General features: G+C 39.4%; 1 protein-coding gene across 2 annotated transcripts; it reads right to left on the bottom strand.

Moving 5' to 3' along the window:
* Positions 1 to 505: 505 nt before the first annotated feature.
* On the bottom strand, positions 506 to 13,379 carry os9 (OS9 endoplasmic reticulum lectin). 2 transcript variants are annotated; one of them, XM_034082728.2, is made up of 15 exons: positions 13,180 to 13,379; positions 12,606 to 12,788; positions 8,973 to 9,036; positions 8,820 to 8,896; positions 6,820 to 6,918; positions 5,956 to 6,157; positions 5,513 to 5,668; positions 5,257 to 5,369; positions 4,847 to 4,907; positions 4,554 to 4,636; positions 3,382 to 3,573; positions 3,045 to 3,246; positions 2,470 to 2,637; positions 1,863 to 1,972; positions 506 to 1,672 (listed from the first exon to the last, which is right to left on the bottom strand). In XM_034082728.2, the coding sequence occupies exons 1-15, from the start codon at positions 13,345 to 13,347 to the stop codon at positions 1,535 to 1,537; spliced, it is 2,016 nt and encodes a 671-aa protein (XP_033938619.1). In that variant the 5' UTR covers positions 13,348 to 13,379; the 3' UTR covers positions 506 to 1,534. The 2 variants fall into 2 exon arrangements, with proteins under 2 accessions (XP_033938619.1, XP_033938618.1); XM_034082727.2 differs by having other exon boundaries at positions 5,257 to 5,372; positions 13,180 to 13,378.
* Between the last annotated feature and the right edge of the window lie 11,302 nt (positions 13,380 to 24,681).

The raw sequence follows: 24,681 nt of genomic DNA, 5'->3' as shown, positions 1-24,681 counted from the left end.
TATAATAACTACAAGTCAGTTTGTTAATATTATTGTACTCTATACTTCTACTCTATTACATTTCCAAACATATCCACCAAGCAGTATACCACTCGGCTCCATGTTGACACATGTTAAATAATTGCATTTAACATGCAGCACATTTATAATTGTACCAAACTATGAAAACATGGTGTTCCTTATAGTAATATAGTATACATCTTTGTTTGTTAGGGACAAGTTGAAGGGTTTTAAACCATTGATATTTCTGTTTACCTTTAAGTTGCATGAAGGAACTGGATCCTGCATCCCACTCATGAACAAAGTCTGGCTGGTTGTTTTTTACTTGGCAATAACATGCAAGAGCAATCTACATGATCTGATAAGACAAATAGTCGGTTAAGAAAAGCCAATATACTCTTGACGCTGGTTCCCTACGGATCAAATGCCTTATTTGTGTTTGATAAAGTTTGTATTGACTTAGTTACATAGTGACCTTGAGTTTCATAAAGGAGATGCACAGTCACAAATTTGAACACAATTTACTCTGATAACTCAAGCCCCACTTCATTTGTGTTAATATACAACAAATCAAATATCATCAAAAGATCTGCACGCAATAATTATGTACATGTTGAATTACAAGTTATCACAATTATTCACAAATTATACAAAGTCAGCCCTTAAGTACACCTTTGAAGGATCCATAGAAAAGTTTTGTGTGGATTTATTATTTTTGATACGCTGAAACTGATTGAAATTGTTTTCGTTTGCTAAATAACATTCTCATCAGAAATTAAAGTACACACTTGAAAGATTTGACCATCCTAGACTCCTTTTTCTTTTGAATACCTTCAACAACCCAGGACAAATGAAAAGAAACATTTTCATTAAAGAACCTTGTTCTAGGGATATGAAGTGACACAGCACTGTACAGACACTGTAATCCCCCAAATGCAGCAACTGAAAGTAGGAAATTAACTGTGAACTCTTTAGTATTTTTTCGCTTTTTCCATATCCAGACAGGATCAGTAAATACTGAAATGAACAACCTGTGCATACACTCCTCCAGTTTGTTGAGGCATGCGTAAATCCTCCTACCTGTGTCCATTAAAGGTAAGGACTTTGTCAATAGCAACCTAAAAAACTAATGTAAATTATAATTCAACTTTAAACAGTGTGCTGTTGATAACTTCAGATGGAAATGCTAACATTCAGTACAAATTAACTGAAATATAAAAAAAATATGTAGATACTGTCCATCGCCATCTATCAAAACTGAATCCCATCAGAAAGGGGAATAACTTCATTCAGTTGCACAGAACAGCTGAGATGTTGCAGTTTTATCGTGCAACATTAAAATGGTGGCTACAACAGAACATATTGCCTAATCAAGACACAAGGACACATTTTCTGAATGTGCAAATAGGTGAGTTGACATTATCCACCAGGTTTAATAGCAGTAATTTAATCCTTTGGGTGGCTGCGCTTCAGAGTTCTCCTCCCTGTAGTTCTCCACAAGAGTTCACCTTCACAAAAGGTGCACTGAATGATCTCATATGTCCAGGTCGTCTGAGTCAGTAGTGCTGGATGACTGGGACTCCTCCTGGGACTCTCCCCACACAAACCTATAGTTGTTCTCCAACTCCTGCTGCCTCTTCTGCTCTTTGTAAACCTCTTCTGTGCCTCCAGTCTGGAAGATGGGTGGAAAACATGTTTTTAAAAACAACCACAGCCCTACCGACTGAATGCTGAAAATAATTACCTAGCTTACTCTACAGCACATAACTGCTGGTACAGTAAACACAGAATTTCAGAGCATAATTCTCTAAAATAAGGTTTTAAATTAACACCAAAAAAGTAATTATCACTTCTTAAATTACCAGGAGATTTATGAGGAGCTCTCTGAAGGACTTCGTATCTTCTTCAGTCAGCCACTGATCACCTGCGTCCTCTGCATTTTTTCGTGTCAAGATCTTCACCTCAATTTTACCTGATAGAAAAACAGGGGGGAAGGTAGGCTTTCCAGTCAAACAAACGTACTTATAAGTGGCTCAAATCTGTGAAAAAAAACAATAAATCATAATGAAGAATGGCACAAACACAACAGTGGATGAAAAAGAAAGGACACAGATGGACCCAACTTTGTATTTCCCTTTGTCTCTAAGATAAGCTACAGCTATTTCCCGCTACTACGAACTTTAATGTTGCTGTTCTTAAATTAAGAACCTCTAGTGTTCACATCTTTTATCATGATCTTCATAAAAGCATGCATTTGCTGCCAGCATAAACAATTAAGGACCCCTTTCAGGTTTTAAGCATGAAGTTAAGCATCTTCTTAACAGCTTAACTTTGTAAAAACATAGATCTGACATTTGTTGTTTTTTTAAAGAATAGAAAAGTACAGAAATACCATGTGCTCAAGATAACAGATGGAAGAGAGAAAAGGCTGTGAGTGTTTCGGCACTCCCCCCCCCCCCCCCCTCATACCTTCTGCCTTCAGTCCTGCTTTCTCTAGCTGTTCTTTAACCACGTCCTTTATGTGCTGCCACTGCGGGTCTCCTTCGCCCATCTCCTGAACTTTGACCTCCCCATCAGGGCTGCTGCCCGTCTTATACTTAGTAATTTTGATCTTAACATGGTCGTCATCCGCTTGGTCTGGGTTGACGAGACAGAAAGAGGGACAAACAACACAGTTCACCTCAAAATCCCATCAGCAGGGCCACAGGATGGAGGAGGTAAGAGCCAAGAATGTGTAATCTAAACATTTTTGAACCGTCATAGATTTATAATTCTGTGATAGTTTATCAATTTGGATGTAATCACTGATTAAAATCACCCACATATACATCAATGGCAGCAGAGAAAAGACCACTAACTATGCTAAAAAAGAATAATCTGACAACATAAATTCTCTGTGAATCATACTAACTCCATGTGTGCGTATATTTTTGGATGGAAGATCACAACAAACAACTACAGTACATGTGAATGAAACATGAGGAGGATGGAGACAGTGTGTACAGATGTGAACATGAGCCAATAAGGGCAGGAAGCCGGGTTACCTGGCTGTTTTGGGGCCAGGCTGGGGCTCCCCCTGGTGGGGTCGCTGGCTCTTTGACCTCCAGCTGTTTGCTGCTCTGGATCCTGCACCTCTTTCTCTTCCAAATGGTCAAGTAACGTGTCCAGCGTCGTCTCCAGTGTCTGTGTAGCTTGAGTTCGATCAAATTCCCCTTTAAGACCTTCTGTCTCTAATTCCTGCTGAGCCTATAACACAGGAGAAAGCCAATCATGTCAGAGTATTGGTAAATCATGGTGGCAGATCTGGCTTATAACATGTTACTATTGTTCTCTTAACATCAATCTTGGTGTTAACATTTCATATTGTCTCTAGCGGGAAACCTCATTAATGATGTTGTCAAAATCCTTCTGCATTTCCTCCTTTATCTCTTCAATCTTTTCAGAGGGCACTGAGAGGTCCGCAATCTCATCCTCGAAGTCCTGTAGCAAGTGTTCATCCTCGCCCAGCTTCTCGGTTACTCTGCTGCTCTCTGCCGGGTTCTCTCCTTGACTTTTGGCTTGATGTTGTGCTTTCTAAAAAGAAGAAAATTATTGATTTGAAAAACCCGTGATCAGGGGCCTCATTTATAAAGCTTTGCATAGGATTCACGTGGGAAGGTTGCTTACGTAGGACAAAGAAAATAAATACGCACAAAAATATTCCGATTTATAAAACAATGCGCACTCACGTCCTACGCCGGTTCCCCTTTATAAATCACAATCAACTCGAAATGCGGCGCAGTTTTTGCGGGCTTCACGTAACGCCCATATTGGCCTATAAATAGTCAAAGAAACGCCCCATATTAATATTCATTTTGACTGACTGCATGAAGAAGATCGCAGGTAATGTAATGTAATAAAATGACGACAGAACAACAGAGTCAGATTTTGGTTCTTTTGGGGAGGTGGAGACTAATCATATTGTTTGGTGGATGCAGTTTGAACCAGAGTAGCAGCATGGAGGTCGGATCGTTACCAAGATAAATAAATAAATAAGTGATCCGAAATAAGTTAATGACAAATTACACATAATCTTCCTCAGGCAGTGTGTCAGTGTGTTTGTACCGGGGACAGGAGACACCCCCCATGATGAGAAACTGTAAGAAATGATCGGGGAATCCCTCCGGAGTGGAGTCATGACGACTGGATCTACATTTGTATTTTTTATTTGGTGGTTTGTGTTCCAGCTGTCGATCAGCTGTGCGCAGCGTCTCCACTGCAGCATGTGCATCTCAACCCAGGCATTTGTTTAATCATTTTAAGATTGGCTTTAATCAATTTGTGAAAATGAATTCTTCATATATGATAAATGAGAGGTAACATTCTATTTATGGTATTATTCCCACATATTTCTCTCCATTCTGCCAACGGTGTTGCAGTTTCTCGTCCCTCCCGTTTTTTTATAAATCGCAAAGATTGCTTAGAAACTGGCGTATGCCATCTTTTGAGCGTACGCAACGTTTATAAATGAGGCCCCGGTGAGTAGTGATGTTTTAATCTGGGTACGTACTGACCTTCCTGTTACTCTCTTTGAGATGTTGGACAAATTTCATCAGGTCTGCTGGGTCAGTAATGATTTTAAAGTTGAATTTTTCGACTGAAAGAGACAAAAGTGAAGAGAGAAAAGTCAAACACTGAAAAAAAAAGTGTGTGTGTGTGTGTGTGTGTGTGTGTGTGTGTGTGTGTGTGTGTGTGTGTGTGTGTGTGTGTGTGTGTGTGTGTGGTGTGTGTGAGAGTGTGTGAGTGTGTGAGTGTGTGAGTGTGTGAGTGTGAGTGTGTGAGTGTGTGAGTGTGAGTGAAGTAGCACCTTCATCACCCTCATCTATGACTTCATTGTCTGTAAATGAGTTATAGCCGTCATCTGCTGCCTGTGTGTAGAAAACAAAATAAATGGGGTTAGAGTTATGGAGTGGGGAGATGAAGTGACCTACACCCTCTAGTGGTTGAGCTCAGGTTGGAGGAAAAATGACCTGTAAATTAAAGAAAAATATCATGTCAACCACGTTAAGTGGATTCACACATCATTCATTGAAAATGCATCAACTATGTGTCAATTTTAAATATTTACTCCAATAAAATTAGATTTAAAAATATCCTGAGGATTATCCATAGAAGATAAGCAGTGTTTTGACATTGTGAACATGATAAGGCTAGCCAGCTCTTTTATTAAGCATCATTAAAAAAAGGACTACTGACTCTAAAGCTGTATTTCTTTACCTTGTCCTGTTGGGACTCTGTTGTTTTTGAACTCTCAGGCTTTGAAACTCCCTCCCAGAAGTCAGAATCTTCTGCCTCCTCTGACCCGGCCTTCTCAGATAAACCAGCAGTATCTGCTTCAATATAAAAGCACACACAAGGTTTACATTTCTCAAGACAGAAACACAAATGCAGTGCTTATTTTTCTGTTGTTACTTGACATAATACTAAAATACTTTTGATTGTATTTTGCATCTTGTGTAAAAGAAAAGAAAACCTGTATTGTCTGACGGGCCCAGGTCATCACTTGGTGCAGGTGATGTCTCCTCTGCTGTTACCTCCACTGCTCCATCTGCCCCTTCATTAGCAGCTAACATCTCATCGAGAGTCCTCAGCTCCTCTGAGATCTGCTCCACTTTACGCTTTGTGTCCGCTGGGAACCGACAGAGGGAAAGAGGAAGGAGGAGAAAAAAGAGCAATCATGTCACACATTTTTTATAGTTTTAAAATTAGACAGTTGAAGATTTTCTATATCAAACACCTTTTATCCACAAATGTAAGTTGAACATCTTACTTATATTCCTTATTGCTATATCACACCAGCATCACACTGTTAAATACTCCTTTCCCACATTATATCCTGCTCCAACACATTAAAGAATGAAAGCAAAATGTTCCCTATATGCTGCGTCACTGGCCCCCTCATTTTTGTCAACTCACAGACTTGAGCCTTGACGTAGTCCATGTACTGCTGGGCGCTCAGAGCTGGCTGGCACACAATGCCCTGGGGCTTGGCAGTGGACGGAGGCCGCAGGAACGGATGCTGGCAGGTACGACTGGTGTGAACTGTCAGAACATAGCGGCACGACTGAGGCTCGTCCACTCGGGCGATGTAGTCATTAGAGCCTTCTTCACACACAAACTGGGAAAAATGAAGTCAAATGAATGAGTTGTGTTTAGGAAGATCACTTGGTACAACATGAATCATTTTCAATGGGGTTAGAGTTTCTGTGAATCTTGTGTGTGGACTTCTCCCTCATTTATACTTTATGATCACCCAAAAGTTCTTAGAAACAAATTCATTAAGTATATCCAGAATTTTGTTTTTTTGCCATGGCTCAATCTTAAAAAGTCTCTATTAAAACACGTGTGATTTTATTACAGAAACATTGATGAGCTTTGGAGGAATGCGTTTGGTGTCCTGAAAAATAATACACAGAAAGATCATTCATGTGTACACACAATTTATCTTAATAATTATCATAGCCTAATTCTATACCAAATAGTCACAGTAAATGGCAACCAGGCTTTAATTACTTTAGCTATTGCTTCAGAAAGTAAAAACAATGAATACTGGAGTAACAGATACATTTTCTCAGTTTCTGAGATTATTTTTCTTTTTTTCTGCTTCATAACATGTTGCTTTTTGTTTATATTATGTACTTGTGATTTTTCTCTTAAGTTAGTTGATAAATAATTACCCATACTCATGTCAGTGTCATATCAGCCTTATGCACACAACTTCAAATACAGTTTTAGCCAAAGAAGAAGGGTACAAATCTATCCTGGATTCAAACGTCTCACCCGGACTTCAGTCTCTCTTGGAATTCCAATGAGGTCACACTTTGAGCCATTTCTATAGGACTGGCTGTGGTAGCGCTTCAGCCTGTGCTGTTTCGAGACCTGGGAAACAGAAATTATCATGATAAGACTAAATGTGATGCTTCTGATGTTCTTGCACTTCCAATGATTCACAGAAAGTCATCATTACTGAAACCTGTTAAGCCCCAAGGACCCCCTCGGCGGGTACTTTTTTTTTTTAGGATAGAGGGTGTCGTTTTTTTTTCTCATACTGATATTCTGAACAATCTGTGCTGTTGTATTTGCTGTAAAGTGTCTCTACTGTAGGCTATTTTTTTTATATGTACAGCACTTTGGCTCGACCAAAAATAGTTTATAAATGTGCTATATAATTAAAACTTTGATTTGATTTGAAAACAAAACACAAGTCTCATAAGAAGCATCTAAATGACCCCAGAGCGAAAAATGCTAACGGACTTTGGCACAGAACTCAAGATAAAATATACCCTTATTACTTATCGTAGCTGCACATACAAGATATCCGATTAAAGCTGATGTTCCACAGATTATTTAGGTATACATATCGTTACTGAGTGATCCGAACTTGCGACAGGGGAAGCAAACACAGACATCACAACACGTACCTTTACGTAGCTTTTACGGGAGATCGTCTCACCTTAGCTGTCAATCTGATCAAAAGACTTGTTCAATGGCATTAAAACGAGAAAAAACGCGGCTGAATCGGTTAATCCATAGGTTGATAATGTTTCTGTGAAATATTTTTTTTCATTTATAATCCATAATTCCATTTTTATGTCAAAATCGGAGAGTGAAAGTCAGCTTTTGGTTTTGGCTATGCGTCAGTCTCACACACACACACATTACCAAATAAGGAGTATGTGGGAGTTCCCCTCGATTCCATTGGCTCTGACGGTTAGAAAGAGATGTCAATCAGCAAAATCGAGCAAGGGGGGGCCAGAGATAGGTCAAATCCACCCAAATGACCCCAGAAGTGTTTTTTTTTTTGCTAAACCTCTCTAAAAAGGTCAAATTTAACTTGTTTTGCATCAATCTTGATACAGGGTACTTATTATATGTTGTAGTTTGGATTCCTAAAGCTTTTAGTCTACCATCCCATCGTTCAAGGGTGGTTTTCACTATAAGTAATCTTTTTCTTTTGGACGGACACAATCATTTACTGTGTTCAATCTGAATTTACTTTAAGATAAAAACATCTATATTGATTCTGACACTTCTACATCCAACTCACAGGTGTAACCTTGCTTTGAGAAAAAAGATTATTAATTTAACCCTTTCAGAAGGGAGGATATGGTCATTTGTTCTGGGAATGTCATTTTCAAGCCTGAGACCTGAAAAACAGGCTCGGGGCATAACAGGTTAAATCACAAAACACATTATTTGAAGGGCAGGCTTGGGTTGCACCTGCAGCTCTTTGCATAACAAATCACCAGCAGAAGATAAACACTCCTCCTTAGACATGCAAATGTTTAGCAAATACAATAGTGATCTCATATGTTTGTCTGTAGCTTAAAGATGGAGGATGATGAGTAATGACCATGTATTTGGTTGGAAAACAGAGAAAAACTCTTCCTTTCTATCAAAAGAGGTCAGGGACTCAACCATTATGTGATGGGAAAATGTTAAATGAACACCCAAGACAGTTGCATGTGGCGGTTTCCAGTAACCACCACCACATAGGGTTCAACTAATATCATGTAGGGCTATCCTTGACCTTAGAAATTCTTATTCAACTTAAAATACGATAGTTGATCAATTGATGTGTACCCGTAAAAAAAAACCTCTAAAGCACAACTTTAAACTTGTGTTCACCAGAGAGGTGCTTATAGGTCAACTGAAATAAGTAATTTAGCATGAATTTCCTAATTAACCCAAAATAACTTTAGTCTAAAAAGCTGAAGGCCATTTAATCATGCATCTGCTATTTAAATGTAAAAACCACCACAACATTAAGACAACTTTACCTTAGCTGTGTCATTGCTCCAATCAAATTCAGATTCATAATGACCCAGGAAGAGAATGTCCCCTTTGATTTCTGTGTCTGAGGAGAGAAGAACAACAGCCGTCAAAGCGATTCTTGAGAAACACAGATAAAAAACATCAAGGTCGGCTCTTACCTTCAAGGTGGTACTGTCTGATATGCCGACCATGGCAGAACTCATACGTCCACCAGTCCTTCGTCTGCGGCAAAACAAAGACAGCAACGGTTTAATAAACATTGATTAACGGACATATTTTCCTTTTCATTTATAGTACTTGCCCAGTGTCATCTACAGTAAAATTGTTAATGCTATAACAATTTGACATACTCTAACAACTTGTACTGGTGTGTACAACATACTTTCTAAATGTGTTGACTTGTAAGCTAAGTCAATTTGTAGTGCTGATTACAAATGTATATGTCAGGATGGACGAGGACTATTAAGCTAGTGTGTGTTTGTGTTGAAATGATAAAGTCAAGTTGTATGTTGAAAATACTTACAAAATACTGTATCCTCTCAATGCAAGCGCACTAGACAGCTATTTTATATCAACAACTGTACCGTTTAAACAATTAAAGGCTGTATTAAGTTCCTGTTGTATTGATACATCAGGGTTTCCCAAGGGGGAAGAGTCAGCAGATGCATATAGCCTGATCAGCACTTTAGTCATAAGAACATCAGCCACGGTTGTAAACAAAACAATAAAGGGTTTTGGTATGTGAAACATCAACTCTTGTTTTTTTCATGACATCTATTGTTTTAGCTTATTACTTAAAATGAGGCTCTAATGATATACTGTCTCCAACACAATCACAGTCACAATGGCATGGGTAGTAACAGTAGTGGCTTGTTTTAACGCAGCCAGACACAAGTATCTAATGAGGTGTTAAGGACAGTATGTTATTGGGAAGTGGTTTGAGGAACTAATTAATATCCTGCCAGCAACCTGCTTTTTTTAAGCCTAATTTGTTTTGGAACAAAGACTTGGTTCCCTACAGTCACACTAGACAGGAAAGCTTGTTAACAAAAAACAGACAGCTTAATTTCCAGCGCTCAATACCCATGAGTAAAGGAATCAGTGACGCCCTTCTCAAGAACTAAACAAAGTTGTGTAATCTTCAGTTTCCCTTTTGTTCCAACAGCAGGATCTCTGTGGTAGGAACCTTAACTAAACTCTAGAAATTAAACAGTGAAAACATTAATCAGCACTAGATAAACTTACTTGTGTAGCTGATAATGATTTATAAATCCAATCCAACTTTATTTATAAAGCACTTTAAAACATCCAGACCAAAGTGTTGTACAGAGAGATACATACAATATAAAATCACACAGCTCAGCTCACAAAACATGAAAATAAGTATAAAATCACATAAAAGATACGAAACACAAAAACAAACAAGAATAAATGTATCAATTACAAAATAAAAATAAAAACAACCATATAGTACAAACAATAGACCACTGAAAGCAACATTCTACTTGGTCGTTCCACAGTTTAGGGGCAGCAGCAGAGAAAGCACGGTCCCCTCTGCGCTTAGATTTTGTTTTTGGCACCCTCAGGAGCAACTGATCAGCTGACCTGAGAGTGCGAGTGGGCATGTAGCTGTGTCACAGCTCAGCGAGGTAGGGCAGGGCCAAGCCATTGAGGGCTTTAAAAGTAAATAAAAGAGTTTAAAACGGAATCCTCGAAAGAACGGGCAGCCAGTGGAGTGAAGATATAAATCAAGTTAATTGTGTAAAAGGTGCCATACAGAGAAGCAACTCAGTGCAATGAGTAAGAGGAATGTGGTTGTCCTGGAAAGACCACATGTATGAATATGACTCAGTTGTAGTGGCTGTGCTCAGACTTTGTATCCAGATATATCAGGATTGTGTTAACAGCAAATCCAATTGTGACTGGTTGATGTCAACACCAATTGCATTATCCAGAGGAAACTACAAGCACTTAACAGATTTATGTTCTGCCATACACTTGGATATAAGGACTGTGTTTTCTCAATGTTATCTTGAGTTCAGTATTGACGGGAAAACCCAGTTGGAATTGTATGGCATGTATTTTCCTTGTATGTTGAATTACATGCTGAAAGTTGACAGAGGTTGTAATAAAAAGGTTTATCTGGTGTACAGTATATATAGGTTGATGGTTTTTATTGTCAAAATGCAGTGTACAGACTCTACCTTTTTATGCTGTATGCTTCTTTGTTCTTGCAGAAAGTTGTGAATGGATGTGCACTATATCCACTTTCTTTACACCAGGGGGGGTATACTACGAAGCAGGATTTTCGCTAAATTCAGGGAAAACTCCGGCTTTCCGGTCCTACGAAGCTGGTTCTCTTTTTAGCAGGCTAGATCTCCATGGTAACTTATGCTTAGCGGCTAACCTGGTCGGGACCAGGTTAGGTTGCAGGCTAAGAGCTCAACTCAGTGAAAGCACCGCCTGCTGACCAATCAGAGCTCAGTGTGCGGAGTTTAAAGCGATCAAGTCATATTACAGGAGAAAGGAAATACAGAAAAGCTGCCGTTGCAGGAAAGACGGCCGGCAAAAATCACCGACTGTGTGAACGTGAACATTAATAGAATATCACCTCCATCTTCAGAGCAATCTGACTATTATAACATTAGCGTTAAGAAAGCTTACTTAAATATCTGCCACGACATAAGTAACCGGATCAGAGTAACATTAAGTACAGTCCGCGGCATATCACATCATAATGTATCATATATTTCCTTATCTGAGTCAGCTGAGCCGTATCTGGCCGTGCAACACTCACAGTGTCACATACTGTATGCGGAAGTATTATTTTAAGCAACACATAAGTTGACGAAACACTCTCGAGTCAAATGTAATGAAAGTCAGATCGTGTCTTAGAGACGGGGCAGTGATATCATAAACCTGTTAATGTACGCATTCAAACACTTTTTTCTTTTACCAGCTGTATTCACCTTGCAGGTGCAGCTCTGTGGCTTTGATCCTGGATAAAGTGTTTAAGTCATGGATATTTAAAGTTTAACTTCTTCATATGTCTAATATTATAGTTGACTTTTCATTCAGGAAGTATGACGCTGCGCTGTCAGTGCGCTTCTCCATATTTGTGATTGGTCGAATGCTCCAAATACCACCCCTTTCATGTGAACGCACACCTAACTAGATAGGACACGGCTGGCTTGAGCGATCCACTTGATAACCCGTGTCGTAGGACCGTTTAGCGACAGCGCGTATGTTTTGGATTAGGCCAACCGGCTAACTCAAACATATCCAGGTTAGGTTGAACCAGCTTCGTAGTATAGGCCCCTGGACAGCTACATTTATTTGTTTAAAGAAAATCTGCTGGTTATCTTTTAGATTAATTGTTGGTTGCTCATAAAATGTCAGAACAAAGTTACCAAATTGATGTCTTTAAAAATTAAAATATTGGTCCTTATTTTCTGTCATCGAATAGTTGACCAATTGTTTAAATTCTTATACAAACAAACTAGTTTCATACTGCAAAGAATATACTACACATACACAATTTACACCATCAACTATGGATTGAGTGGTCACTGATCACAATGGTGTGGAAGGGTTTTGACTCAGTCACACATTTATTTACACAAGTATGCTTCCTTAAAAAGCCAACATACATAATAGTGAAAGTCGTAGTCAGTGTCTTACAGTTTACATCAAAGACAGCTCTATCTCGGATGGATACAAGTTTGAATTAGTTTCTAAACAGCATATGCATTTGATTATTGGATCCCCCAGATAAGCAGTAGAGAACTAACCTTCACCAGACACTGGGCACTGTGCATTGGACTGAGTAGTTCCGGGATGTCCGGCCCAGTGTACCCCTGTGATTCCGGCTCAGAGGCTGAGTCCTGGTGGAACCGGACGGCCTGGGCTGGAAGTCGACACTCATACAGCTGCTTGTACTTACTGGACACCATCATCACCTCCTCTGCCTTGGTCTGAAGGAGAAACACGGTCAGCTGCAGCTTCTTCAAGTGTGGCAATGGCATACATTTGCACCTTATCCTCTTAACTACCTTGTTTTGAGACTGTCTTCGTGGTTAGTCTTTCATAATGTAAAGAAGTTGCAACTAGCTGAGTGTGTGGGATGTTGTGTTGTGACAGCTGTCAACAATGGTTGCTGCGTAGCTCTCATAGAAATACCTTCAGAATGTACGTGTTCTCCTACATTTAATGTGTACAACTTAAATACAATTTCTCAACTAGCTAAGACACAGGTTATTCAATACTCGCACTAGTAACATTAAAGGAAGATATTGTACGAGAGCTAACCTACTTTATGGCTAGCAAGCTAACGGTTGGTTACCTTCCCCAAGTACCCTCACTCACCTGCCCCAACATGACGGGATCGGGAAGAATTTGAATCCCATATTTCATCTCATTCAGCTCTTCTAGATTCAAGAAGGCTGGGACACAGAGTGGACAAATCAACAAGAAAACATACAATCTGTTTAGCCACCGTACCAAGGAAGCAGCCATGATAGACTCTCTCATCATGCCCCCATTAGTCTGAGAGAAACAAAACACAGAACGCCTGACTTGGAAGCTGCTGATTGGTCGAGATGAGACGTGCTGCTCTGCCATTGGATAGTTTGCATGTCAGTCAATAGTTGAGTGTCCAGGGGTGAGCTTAGTTTACAACACCGGTACAGAGTGAATGGGCGGCGCCTCCACATTTGTGACACAAAAATCACTGGCCCTGTCTCAGGTCGACTATTTTCATTTCCTCGCACCTCGGTCCTCGGTCTTACCGGAAGTTGATTTGAGTCACTCCTCAGTTTAAACTGTGTTTTGTTTCAATTAATGTATCATTTAGTTACAAATATGTGATATATCTGAACAACAAAGTGGTCAAAAATCATTTTATTCATTTATTGGAAACATTTTCATGATCGCTTTTTTCGTTTTATATTTTCATTTATTGTCATTTCCATTCAGTCAGTCATTATGTTTGATTGCTCTTTTTCTGCTGTGTTTATTGTGTTTGTTGTATTTTGTTACTGTTACTGTTACTCTGGCACAACAATTTCCTTCCGGATGAATAAAGTCTTATCTTATCTTATCTTATCTTATCTTATCTTATTAAGTGCTATTAAAATGTTAATGTGCTACATATCCACACAAACAAACAAAGTGTGCAGTCCAATGAATGTTAATCTAACTGGGTTTTGATAGATAACATATCTCTTTTTCTTCTCTCAATTATTTTATTTCTATTGTACACTCGAATCAATATTAATCAAACTATTGTTCGTTTATACATTTTAAGAATGGCGTTTATCTTTTTTGAGAATGAGTTCTTATTTGGTTGATACATGTTTGTGTCAGTAAATGTGTGGCGGGGGTGTTTGTGAAAATAACGGGGACAGGGCTGCTGTCAGACGATCAGCTGTGCGGCGTCATCACAAACGGACGTCGCTTCACGTGACGCTCCGGAGGAAAGGACGTCCCATTGCTCTTAAAACTCATTTTCCTGCTTCTCCTGGTTTCAATAGAGGCTTCTCAATTCTTAAATTTCCCCTCCTCGACTCCGAGGAGGGGAACCGAGGAGAGAGGAGGGGAAGCAGCAGACGTTTAAAGAAATGAGAACTCCTCTCCTCTGAGCGGTCATATTAAAGCGACGTCCGTTCATTATTACGTGGCAACAGCTGCATCAGCTGTCGAGTGTTTTGTCATAGTGCTGTATTTTATAATCTCTGTTACATCAGCTGAACATTGTTCCCCCACATATTTACTTTGAATTAATTGAGAGTGCGGCATAATGATACAATAACAGGCTACAGATGCGGACACACACACACAAATATATTTATATAAATATATACAATTTAAAGTATGAGAGCACTCTCATAATAACGTAACACAATCAGAGACTGGATATATCCCCCCCTCTCTCTGGTCGCTGAAATGGGGAATTGAAATTACGGGCCAAAAGTTGTATTTACAAGTATTAAAAGTAAGCAGAGGACACCAAACCAACTGAGACCCGTCTGTCCGCCGCATCTACGCACTGTACAACACACACATACTCCTACCACCAAGGGCGGACTGGGGGGAAAAAGTAGCCCGGGGATTAATTGACAGACAGGCCCACTTAATGCGCGTCATGTATCGGCCAGCCGGCGACGAAAGTATGTTACTTAACAAAAAACCCTATGCATTTTATGTTATTTTGGACAATTATTCATATAGTAATCACATTACCTGAGCCCTTCAGTTGCCTAGAGCAAAATAGTTACGGCATATATTTAGTGATTTTAATGTTAACAGATCATTAATGCAATAACATTTGGACCCAATTTGCCTGACTTGACACATGGAATAAAACATGGGCCTGCATCCTCAATGTGGGTGAGACAATTTAACAGGGGGTGTGGGCAGGTGGTGGACCTCACCTCCTCTAGGGGGGTCCGGGGGCAAGCTCCCCCGGGAAGTTAAATGCATCAATCTGGTCCATTTTGAGAGCAAAATTAGGGACTAAATCTATGGCAGTCAGTAGGGGCTTGGACTGTGAGCCGTAGGGTCGCCGGTTCAAGTCCCTGACCAGACCTATTTGGAGTGTGGACTGCTACTTGGAGAGGTCCCAGTTCACCTCCTGCCCTGCCGTGGTGCCATTAAGCAAGGCACCGGACATCCCCCTTCCCCCCTCACTCCCATTGCTCCGCGGGCGCTGTACAATAGCTGCCCACTGCTCCTAGTACTAGACTCCTAGTACTAGGATGGGTTAAAAGCAGAGAACAAATTTCACTGTGTGCTGTGTGCTCTGCATGTGTGACCATTAAAGAGGGTTTCATCCCTCCCAATTCTTCTTTTACATTACATTACATTGCATTTAGCTGACGCTTTTATCCAACGCGACTTACAATAAGTACATTCGACCAGGAAGACACAACCTTGAAGAAAACAGAATCATATAAGAACATCAGGTTTCATAGAGCCAAACATTTCAAGTGCCACTCAACTGGCTTTAGATAAGCCAGTCCTTTATTAGTATATAAGTGCTCTGTTAGCAGTTATTTGTTAGTCATTCTATCGCTCGAAGTGGAGTCGAAAGAGATGAGTTTTCAGTCTGCGCCGGAAGGTGTGTAAGCTTTCTGCTGTCCTGATGTCAATGGGGAGCTCATTCCACCATTTTGGAGCCAGGATAGCAAACCCACGTGTTTTTGCTGATGGGAACTTGGGTCCCCCTCGCAGCGAGTGTCTTGAAGTGAATTCTAGCAGTTACCGGAAGCCAGTGAAGGGAGCGGAGGAGCGGAGTGGTGTGGGAAAATTTAGGAAGGTTGAAGACCAGACGAGCCGCTGCATTCTGAATGAGCTGCAGAGGTCGGATGGCACATGCACAGGCACATTCTTCTTCTTCTTCTTCTTCTTCTTCTTCTTCTTCTTCTTCTTCTTCTTCTTCTTCTTCTTCTTCTTCTTCTTCTTCTTCTTCTTCTTCTTCTTCTTCTTCTTCTTCTTCTTCTTCTTCTTCTTCTTCTTCACACCCATATAAAACAGAACTGTAAACAGATTAACTTTTTCTTTCAACATTTATTTGAACAGCAAGTGGAGGCAAAAGTGACTGCACCCAAAACAATAAACCTGCTAGCTATAGCCTAAACTCAGTAACAGAATGTGGGCAACACGTTCTTCTCCACAGCCGCGCGACCTCTGAGTCAGACGTCACTTCCCCCTTTTCTATCCTATGGGTACAGCCGTACAGCCACTCCCCCTGAACCCTGTTGTAACAACATAATACACTTTTTGGGGATGCAGCTTGGGATGTGAGGACATGGCTTAGAAAGGGCGTGTCGCCTTCTGTCCTGCCAGTGTTGGCAGGACATTAATTAAAATGTCGAACTCGGACTTCATTTTACGGACATTTCGGCCAGGGGTGTAGAGCTATATTTGTTTAAGCAGGAGAGTGTGTGCACCAGTCTGCCTTGATCTATGTATTCATGTCTGTGACTCTCACAGTATCTGCTGCCCACAGCTGTTTTATAGGAGGAAAACCTCCTTCACTTCATGAAATCTCTGCAGCACCAGGAGGCAGCGGGAGGGTTAACTCAGCCTCTGAGAAGAGGAGCACGCATAACAAGGTTATTTTAAATGTTGTTTGAAGTAAAATGTTAACTATCCGTGTTATATTCACTTCAGATGAATAGTATCAGAAAATGTCAAATAAGAAACCAAAGTATATCAGTAGGTGATTCTCTTTGCCATTGTTTTCATCTAGTCTATACTTTTACAACAATTACATTCTTGGTTTTGGTGGGCCACCCCAAGATTGTGAGTGGCCCCATTTCAGTCATATACGTTCGTTGCCTGTTAAGCCCCACAACACTTTAGGCTTTAGCCTGTTAAGCCCTGAGCCTGTTTTTCAGAACTCAGGCTCGAAAATGACATTCCCAGAACAAATGACCATATCTTCCCTTCTAAAAGGGTTAAATTAATAATCTTTTTTCTCAAAGTAATGATAAACCTGTGAGTTGGATGTAGAAAAGTCAGAATCAATATAGATGTTTTTTATTTTTAAAGAAAATTCAGATTGAACATGGTAAAAAACTGTAAATTATAGTGTCCGTCCAAAAAATATGTTGTACTTATAGTGAAAACTAACCTTGGATGATGGGTTAGTAGACTAACAGCTTTAGGAATCCAAAGTACAACATATAATAAGTACCCTGTATTAAGATTGATGCAAAACAAGTGATATTTGACCTTTTTAGACAGATTTAGCAAAAAAAACCTCTTCTGGGGCCATTTGGGTGGATTTTCCATATCTATTTTCCATATCTCTCGAAGGGAAATCGTCCTGCACACACTCATGTTAAAAATCTGACATCTCAAAACCGAAAAGCAGATTTATTGCTCATGGATTATCAGAAATCATTCAAAGTGACACAGACACATTGGATTAATATATGGATTAACTTCAGCAGCGTTTTTATCGTTTTAATGCCATTGAAGACCACTTTTGACCAGACTACCACACAGGTGAGCCATGTTAGCGTTTCTAGCTACCTAGCTCCATATGTTTTGATGTGTGTTCTTGTCATTATCTCCGATAATTCGTATAATTGAGTGATAATGAGGGTACCCTTCAATTCTGTGTCTCCTCACGATGTGAAACGATGCGTTGAGATGTGCAGCAAAGATAAATAATAAGGTTTTGTGAGTGAATTTTGGTGCAGTCATCTGTTAGCATTTTTCACTCGTTGCTAATTCAGAGGCTCAGCGTTAGCATTGTGGGGGTTTTTTTGAAAAAAAAATTAAAATGATCAGTTAGATGAGTTTCTTTCCGTTCCATGGATATAAAACATTCATAGTTTATTAAATGAACATGCCCTCAGATACTGTTTTCTGCAAGATATTGCAGGAGGCCCCCGTTACCGGGGTCTCTCGGGCTTAACAGGTTAGTGTGTTAGCTTTAGGTAGCAAAAAACGGAGATATGCTTACCTTTAGCTGTTATTCTGATCAGAATGTGTGTTCAATGGCATTAAAATGAGAAAAACGCTGGAAGACCCGGAAAACAGGCTTGGGGCTCAGTAAAGGCTGGCTTGGCTTCAGGTATAATTCGTCTGTAAACACACTGGCAGATCTATCCTAGTTAGCGTTAGTTTAGCTTGCTAAGCTAACGTTAGCTGATGTCGGTATGCTGGGCTGGTGTAATGCGTAGGCTACTATTAATCACTGCTGTGTGTAATGTCAATTTGCAGAAAATGAAGAGAGAGTCAACAGATATCTCTTCTTATTGTAAGAAGAAGATGAGTAAAGGAGAGACAGAGCTGGCAGGGGAGCAGCAGCATGGGGCTAGTGAGGAGATGGCCATACATGCTAGAAAGTACATGTGGAACTCTGTTTTGTAAAAGTGAAACTAAAACCTAAGTACAGTTTTATTAATGTGATTGTGACCTTTGTAATCATTTAAGTCTTCAAAATAAAACGAGAATCTATGCAGTTTTTCCTCTTCTGTGTTCTGAGGTTATGAGCCGACCATTAGTCAAGTTTGTTTTCATAATGTTCTGTATGCTCATTTCAAAAAAGGGTAACCAGTTTGTTTATAAAGTACAAATATACATTTTCAAAACAAATGGAATACAAGCTATATGTATTACTCTCACCACAGTGGCCTAATCTAAAAGGTGGTGTTTTGTATCATTTATAATGTTTTGAATTTGCTATAAAGGTCAATAATAGATGGTGTTTTTGTGTTCAATCACAGTATGTATTTACCATGTTATACCCCTTGTGTGTTTGGGTCCTGTTGAAATAAAATAGTCATGTTTTAAAAGTTGATTTAATAAAGTCATGTCAATCATCTTTGATCCCAGTGTGACACAAACAGCTTTGTTCAGTCTAAAACAAGTTATAACCTAGAGACATAATATAACTGAAGAACATGTTGTGTTGCTGTTGTGTATTGTATGTGTTGAGAATGCTGAACATTTTGTGCCTTACAATAAAGGAACTTGTTTAAATTAAGCTGTATTTGTCTTTTTTAAAAGGAAAGAACAACTAGCATATATAAAGAACAAAACAATACATCACCAACACATGTATACATAACACAAAACAAGGTTATTTTAAATGTTGTTTGAAGTAAAATGTTAACTATCCATGTTATATTCACTTCAGATGAATAGTATCAGAAAATGTAAAATAAGGGTGCGTTCACACCTGCCTTGCATAGTCCGGTTGAATCGAACCCTGGTGCGTTTAGCCGCTTGGTGCGGTTCATTTGGGTCGGTGTGAACACAATCCGAGACCTCTTAAGTGAACTAAACAACCGGACTCTGGTCCGCTAAAATAGGTGGTCTCGGAGCGCTTGCTTGCGAACTCTGGAGCGGTTCATTGCTGGTGCGAACGCAGTCCGCACCAAAACATAGGAAGCGTAGTATTTACGTGTCACAAGAACGCGGATATCTTCAAAAATCTTGAGCGAAAGAGTCTTTCAAGACATCCGCGGTTGTTTAGTTAAAGAGTGAAGAAGAATGAAGTGTTGAACAGTGTTGTGTAAAGTAAAAATTCTCCGTCAGCTACATAAAAGTAAGAACACCTGTCGTCGGTGAAACGCCCTCCTTACTGCAGAACGTCTCTCATTATATGTGTTATAATGTTTTTTAACGGACGTTGTCTGATTATATAATCATATGCGCGGGCCGCTAGTGTCTGTTGATCTCCAGATTAACAGCAGCATGAGAATAACCTTCCGAAAGTGCCGATGCTCTATGGCGGAGGCTCCGGTAGAAATTGCCGGGATTTGCGCTTTTAGCCCCTTAATGTCTGACCAATGGTTGAACTGCATTTCCGTACACATGACTTGTGTTTAAAGTTTATAGTCCGTTTGAGTTTTGCCAGTGTGAACGCAAACCGAACCTTCTGAAAAATGAAACAATGTAACAAACTGTGGTCTGGTGCGCACCAGAAAACTGACTATTAGGTGTGAATGCACCCTAAGAAACCAAAGTATATCAGTAGGTGATTCTCTTTGCCATTGTTTTCATCTAATCTATACTTTTACAACAATTAAATTCTTGGTTTTGGTGGGCCACCCCAAGATTGTCAGTGGCCCCATTTGGCCATCCCTATGAACAATCTCTGGAGGCGCCACTGCGCAGAAGAACCAGCATTTCAATTATTATAATACTACAAGTGAAAATATATGTAAGTATTGATCATTTGTGTTGTTTGTGCTGTACTATACGGTCTGTTTCTTTATTGTGTTAAGTGAGAAGTAAAGAAAAGCTGTGCTATGAAAGTTAGCTTTTGCTACCTTTAGATCCATAACAATGCAAGCTAAGTAGCCTAATAGCAGGGACAGTTAGCTACAAAGCGAGCAGTGAGTGAGCGTTCAGACACCGACGCACACACTCAAACGGACTCGTGTGCCTGACTCTACCAACAGGCTTTCATGATTCTGTTTAGATATGCAAGTATAGGCCATGATAGCTTATTTTATTAACATGCTAATTTGATATGAAAATCAATGGAGGTTGAGTTAACTTTGTAGGAAAACCTACCGTCCATGATGCCCCTGATAGGCCTGTGACAAACAGCCAAAAAGGGCTTTAGTTTTCGAGATACCGCTCCCGGAGTTAGGACAAAACACAGCTTACTTTTTCCTCATCTCTAAGGCCTCCCATACATGAAATGGATTGTTGTATAACATTGTTTTACTGCAAAAGTGGTGAAATTGATATATAAAGTTATACACCCCAAACTAAAAATAAAGCCTGGCCGTCTGGGGGTTGAGGCATATAAACTCATGTAGATTCAAAACTTGGCATACCTGAGCTCAGGACATCCCTCTGCATTATAGAAAAGAGTGAATATCAATATCTTAATGTAAATTGGAGATACAGTCATTTGAACACATACTTACAATAGGCGGAAATGTAAATCTATGTAGAATGTTCTCTTTACTTTGTAGTGACTCTGACATGAATTGCCATAGCAACACATATGAGGGCTTGTTGGAAAGGTGTGGTTCTACTGAATCAGCAATAATAATTGTGTAAAGGTAGCTTACATACTCATGGAGTTATGTCACTAAACGTATAAGGTGTCCCAAATGGGGAAAATATGAAACAGTCCTAATTAAATCTATAGTATCACCAATTAGTTTTATTTTGACTTCACTTATCAGGGGTGGAAAATATTAACAAATTATCTTGAGTAGAAGTCCCTAAAAGGTATGACAACTTGAGAATTGTTAATAATAATAATAATAATAATAATAATAATAATAATAATAATAACCCATAATTGTTATTTTTTTAAGTAAAATATTGCAACGAAGAGAAAATGCAAGCCTAAAATGCAATAGAACTACTAACGAAGTAGTAGTTGGACATCAGCTCGTCGCGGGCAATGTTGGTGGTCAGAAACTGATCCACTAAGAACTGCAACACCTTGATTTTACTCTCAAGAGGACCATAAGGATACTCATCCACTTCCTGATAGGGCAGAACGTGATGGTACTCCCGGTCACTCTCGCAGTACGCGCGCAAAACCTCCGGCCACGTCATGCCGTCGATAAAATACAGAGTGGAGTTGACGCTGTCTTTGAGGTCGGCGGGGGCAAACGTGGTGTTGGAGGTGTCTTCTTCACGTAGGATGACCTTCAAGAGGGCAATATGTGTCTCTGCTCACATTGTTTATCGACGGCCCAGCAACTCAAGCTTATGCTCCTCATAACAGCAAGTCATTCAGCTCTGTAGAGAATCAAGAAGTTATACTACAGTATTTGACTCCACCTGCTTTATCTGCATCTCATTGCCTACGTGGGTTTCTTCACAAACTGACAGGTAAATCATTGCAAATATTTTTGGACTGTGAAAAGATGGGACCTTGTCAAATAAAATGGCTAATTAGCTAACTGGAAAGTGACCTAGCTTAATGTTTCATTAATGGAACAGAGCCTGTCCAGTAGCCTATATTCACAATAGAGTAGACTCTGTTTCTCCTGGCTTAATTAGTATCACTGGTAACTGTACAAATTCTGAAGTGTATCTTTTTTCTTTTTTTCCAATTTTACCAGAATGGAGAGTGATGTACAAACAGTGGATGCAAATCGTTGTATCATCTGTGGTAAACATTTTGAAAAAGGGAAGAAACAAGATCCATATGTCAAAAATCCCACAGCAGAAGGCCTCCAACGTATACTAAATGTTGCTCAACAGAGAGATGATGATGTTCATACAACTCTCTCTCCATATACAGATGATACACTTTCGTTTAAAATAAAGGTATCATATCATCGATCATGTAGAGCAAACTACTCCAGTAAGACCAATATCAGTGAGCAACAAGTTGCACATGTTGAAAGTGAGAGCATATCTGCATCAGTCTCTTCAAGAAGACTGAGTAGGGTTGATACATTATCGTTTGACATACGAAGAGATTGTTTCATTTGTGGGAGGGTCAGATCAAGACCAGAACCTCTGACAGCCATTATGACTGGTACAGGTAAGAGTACCCGAGACAAGGTCCTTCATGCAGCATCAGAAAGGCTTGATGAAGTTGTACATCTTCGGCTGCTCTCATATCCGGATCTCTTTGCATATGATGCCAAATATCATAGAAGCTGCCTTAAACACTATATCTCTAAACTAAATATAGCAGCTGCCAGACGAAAAAAAGAATCAGAACAGCAGACCAGTATCTATGAAAAAACTTTTATTAAGCTCACTGAACTCATTGACAAAACTGTTTTCTCAAAATAATTGAAAGTGACGACCCTCAACTCCTTGGCTGGGAGGTTTGATGACATACTGAAGACACTGAGGTCTGGGGAAGAAGATGAGATGGTCCAACACACTAAATACAGCTCCTGGAAACTGAAGGAAAAGCTCTTACTGCATTACAAGCACAGGCTGGTATTTGTAGAACGAGCTGGACAGTCTGATTTGGTATGCTCTGAAAGTGTGCCCATGGGATTGGCAATGAGAGCTGTACATCTCGAAGACAAGCCAGAAGAGACAACAGCTTCTACAGCAGACTGTGAGACACAACAGCAAAGTCAAGGTCTCTCTGACAGGCAAATACTACATAGAGCAGTGATCGACTATCACGTCTACATTGCAGCAACTATGTACCAAACAATGTTGACTTTGTGAACTGGTGTGTTGATTCAAATGCTCCCAGAAATTGCGAGACCTGTGACGAGGAACCAGCTTTGAAGGACAATCTGCGTGTCATTGCAATCTGCCATGATCTCATTGCACAGTGCCGTCACATCCATACACCAATCACACTGGGACTTGCCATTTTGATGCAAAGAAGAGGCACTGGCTCAGTGTCAAATGGCTTTACATATACATTTAATAGATGTTATTATTATCCACCTTTTTGTTTTATGTCCTTTTATTTAAAACATTCTTTGAGACTTGATCTTCTGGTTCAAATTTCAATAAATGTAATTTGTATAATCACTCTTTTGTCTTTATTCTACATGAAAATGTTAGAGATTACATTCAAATCTGTTGATTATTCATATCTTCCTCAGGCTAGGAATAGTATGTAGAGTTTTTAATGCTAAATGTATATCATTTTCTCACAGGATATAGAATGAGACAACACAGTTTGTATCCATTGTGTATGAATGCTTCAGCTCTTCAGACCAACATAGTAAGATGTGAGCATGTTCCTAATTGTGTTGGTATGCAGCCTAGGTCAGGTCTGTTTCATAAAGCAAATATGCCAATTTTATATTGTAGAATTTGTAAAAATTAAAGCAGTCTTTAATTGTTTGTCCTAAACATAGCAATATATGCTTTTGAAATGTAACATGTCTTTGAAAAAAAAATAGTATACAGTTTATATTGTGCATCACCTTTAGCTTGAAAATACATAGATGTGTTTTTATTTTATCTATAAAATAAATAAATAGACAGACAGACAGACACTTTATCAATCCCAGATTGGGAAATTATTTAACAGCAGCAGTGTGTTCAGGTATTAAAATATTTAAAGTTGGAATAAAGTATAAACTACACAACACAAGTATAATGCACAGCAATCCATAAGAGAAGTCCGATATGTTCATGAAAACTCCTCAGGAGACACCGACACTAACGTGGCCGAGTGGACTACGGAGTTTGCTGCATGAGTTGCACTGTATGATCTGTGGTGTAGTGCAGGTTCCCAAACTTTTTGTGCCCAAGTAAAAATCTCAAGGCACACCTATTGTGCAAAATAGCCCTTATAACACGTGTTATCACTCATATCATGTAAAATATCTGTAAATGTGCATAATTATTTACTAATGCCAAATAACATGTGACAAAGACAACTATATTACTCATGAAATATTTATTAACGAAAAATTTCAGAAATTAATTTGAAAC

The sequence above is a fragment of the Pseudochaenichthys georgianus genome, chromosome 5 (assembly GCF_902827115.2).
Source record: "Pseudochaenichthys georgianus chromosome 5, fPseGeo1.2, whole genome shotgun sequence".
Classification (NCBI taxonomy): Eukaryota; Metazoa; Chordata; class Actinopteri; order Perciformes; family Channichthyidae; genus Pseudochaenichthys; species Pseudochaenichthys georgianus.
This window is presented reverse-complemented; position numbering and strand designations above follow the sequence as displayed.